This window comes from Hippocampus comes, unplaced genomic scaffold (assembly GCF_001891065.2).
Source record: "Hippocampus comes isolate QL1 unplaced genomic scaffold, H_comes_QL1_v1.1 scaffold161, whole genome shotgun sequence".
Lineage (NCBI taxonomy): Eukaryota > Metazoa > Chordata > Actinopteri > Syngnathiformes > Syngnathidae > Hippocampus > Hippocampus comes.
Genome location: NW_017806067.1, coordinates 798,007 through 800,115, shown reverse-complemented (window position 1 = coordinate 800,115; position 2,109 = coordinate 798,007). Strand labels below are relative to the sequence as shown.

At 56.2% G+C, this 2,109-nt stretch overlaps 1 protein-coding gene and 1 long non-coding RNA gene across 2 annotated transcripts in view; both read right to left on the bottom strand.

Annotated features, from left to right (window-relative positions):
* LOC109530063 (putative homeodomain transcription factor 2) overlaps window positions 1–2,109 on the bottom strand; it is a 26,416-nt gene that overhangs the window by 4,508 nt on the left and 19,799 nt on the right. Inside the window, exons 7-9 of the mRNA XM_019893585.1 lie at window positions 918–1,083; window positions 295–456; window positions 8–167 (exon numbers count right to left, since the gene is read on the bottom strand). Of these exons, the coding sequence (XP_019749144.1) occupies window positions 8–167; window positions 295–456; window positions 918–1,083 (488 nt within the window). The remainder of the gene's footprint in view (window positions 1–7; window positions 168–294; window positions 457–917; window positions 1,084–2,109) is intronic.
* On the bottom strand, window positions 1,217–1,509 carry LOC109530072 (uncharacterized). The gene is made up of 3 exons (XR_002170946.1): window positions 1,464–1,509; window positions 1,326–1,396; window positions 1,217–1,229 (listed from the first exon to the last, which is right to left on the bottom strand). It is a non-coding gene; the product is annotated as an uncharacterized LOC109530072 (long non-coding RNA).

The following is a 2,109-nucleotide window of genomic DNA, read 5'->3' as shown; positions in this document are numbered from 1 at the left end:
GCGAGGCCCAGCGCGCCTCGTCGAGGCGGTTCAAGAGTTCGCAGCGTTGCTCGCGGCGCAGCTGCAGGCCGTCCTCGCTGCTGCGGTTGGTCACGCGGCCGTCCAGCGACACGTAGCCGTTGTCCGTTTCGGTCGACTTGTCGATGGACAGCTTGGACTTCTTGGACCTGCAAATCGGATGTTGATCGACTGACAATTTCTTCTTCGACCGAGTCACGCAAGGATGAGGACGAGCGGAGCAAAAATGCCTCCCGTTGGCCACTCCGAAAAAGAAGGAGGAAGGGAAATACACACCCAGCTTTACAAAGATCATGCCAGAAATCGTGGAAGAGAGTGCCCAGGCTGTTTGTGGCGCAGGCCGAGTAGGAGTGCGCCACGCCCTCCTGCGTGTTATCGGTCGTGCTAGAGCCGTCGCCTTCCCTATGCACCTCCATCTGAGAGGCCTTCCTCAACTTCCTTCGCTCGGGAAAGAAGAAGAGAGAGTAGAGACACACTTAGTGGCCGCCTGGTGGCGGGAGCCTCGCGCACGAACCCGATTGTGTCTGCCATCATCCCGTGAGCTTTTCTTGTTCTCTATGAATCAAACTACTGAATAAGAGACGGGGGGGGGAAGCCCGTTGGGATGAATGGGACCTTTCAGTTGACGGCATTCGATGATCCCGCCTGCGAGTGGAGAAACTTCAAACCCACGCGCATTGCTCAAGTGAAAGCACAAACACTCCCAAAGCACGCAGAAAACATTTGCCTTCGTCATAAAGACAACGATAATCAATTACAATGTTAACAGCGGTGAAAAGATTGACAATTTGGTATAAAAACCAAAATCTCAATTTGAAGCAATGTCCAAAAGGCATTGAGAGAATCCTGCCGCCGCCGCAAATGAAAAGAAGCTATTCTATCATCAAACGTTTCGTCACCTGCGTCTCTTGCCGCCGATGCCGGAGGCCGGCTTGGGCGTCCGCGTGGAGACGATCTGACAGTGGACGGTGCCCAGCAGCAGCATGAGCCAGATGGCGCCGAACACCTCGGTGGCGGGGATCCCGTGAGGCTGCGGCACGGTCGCGTAGAGGAGGGCCGCCACCACTGCGGACGGGGTGCAGGTTTTTTTTCAACAATGATTTGGTCTTTTTGTATATTTTTTTGTGTATTAAAAAAAAAAAAAAATCAACAAAAAAAAACATGTTGCACTGTGTCATATATATATGTTTTTAATCTAAGGGGGCGTGGCCCTGAGGATAGAAAATGGCCGTGATCGATCGATCGATTGATTGATTTTTCACCAGGACAAACGCACAATAACCCGACCGCGTCTTGTGTTGGCTGACCTGATGGAAAGGGTCATCTCTGTACTCCTTCTTGGTAGGGGGGCACACGGGCGCGCCTCCTCCTTCTCCGTCTGTCAAGCACAAGTCTCGCAATGAGGCGCCGTGCGAGGAATCGGGTCGATCTCGTGACTCTCTAACCCGTCTCCGAGGTGCAGGACGACCTGCACTCGGCGCAGTGCAAGAAGTCCTCCCACAGCAGGTCCTCCGTCTCCGACTCGTGCCGAGTGCTCTCCGAGTCCGGAGTCCTCAGGCTGGAGCACCGGGAGCTGCAGCTGGTGCCCGACTTGGGAACGTCCTGGTGCAGAAGAAGCACATTGAAAAGGGGCAGGCCCGCCAAAGTCACTCATTTTTGCCCGACTCTGTGAGTTGGCGCCACCGCACTTTGCTAAATAGATGATTATTTTGCAATTCTTAGCATGTTCGAGCTTTTATGAAAGCAAAAAAAAAAAAAAAGTGTTCACCTCCACGATGTAGTGCTTCTTGTAGTGTGTGTTCTTGCGGTTTCGCAGCGCACAGTCGGCGCCGAGTCTCTCGACTCCCCTGCGGAGGGCGACGTAAGACGCCTCGGGGTCCTCCTCGCTGGACGCCTCATCCGACGCGGCCGCCCCCTGTCGCACGCCGGCGAGAGTCATGACAACGCGGTCGGGGTGGTGGGAGAGGGCGGGGGGGGTTCGCGCCGCGGCCGGTGTCTCACCTTACTGGCGGCGGCGAGGTGGTGCAGGGCGACGCCGCGGACGGCGTGCGCCTGCGAGGGCGGGCCGCGCGAGGCCCAGCGCGCCTCGTC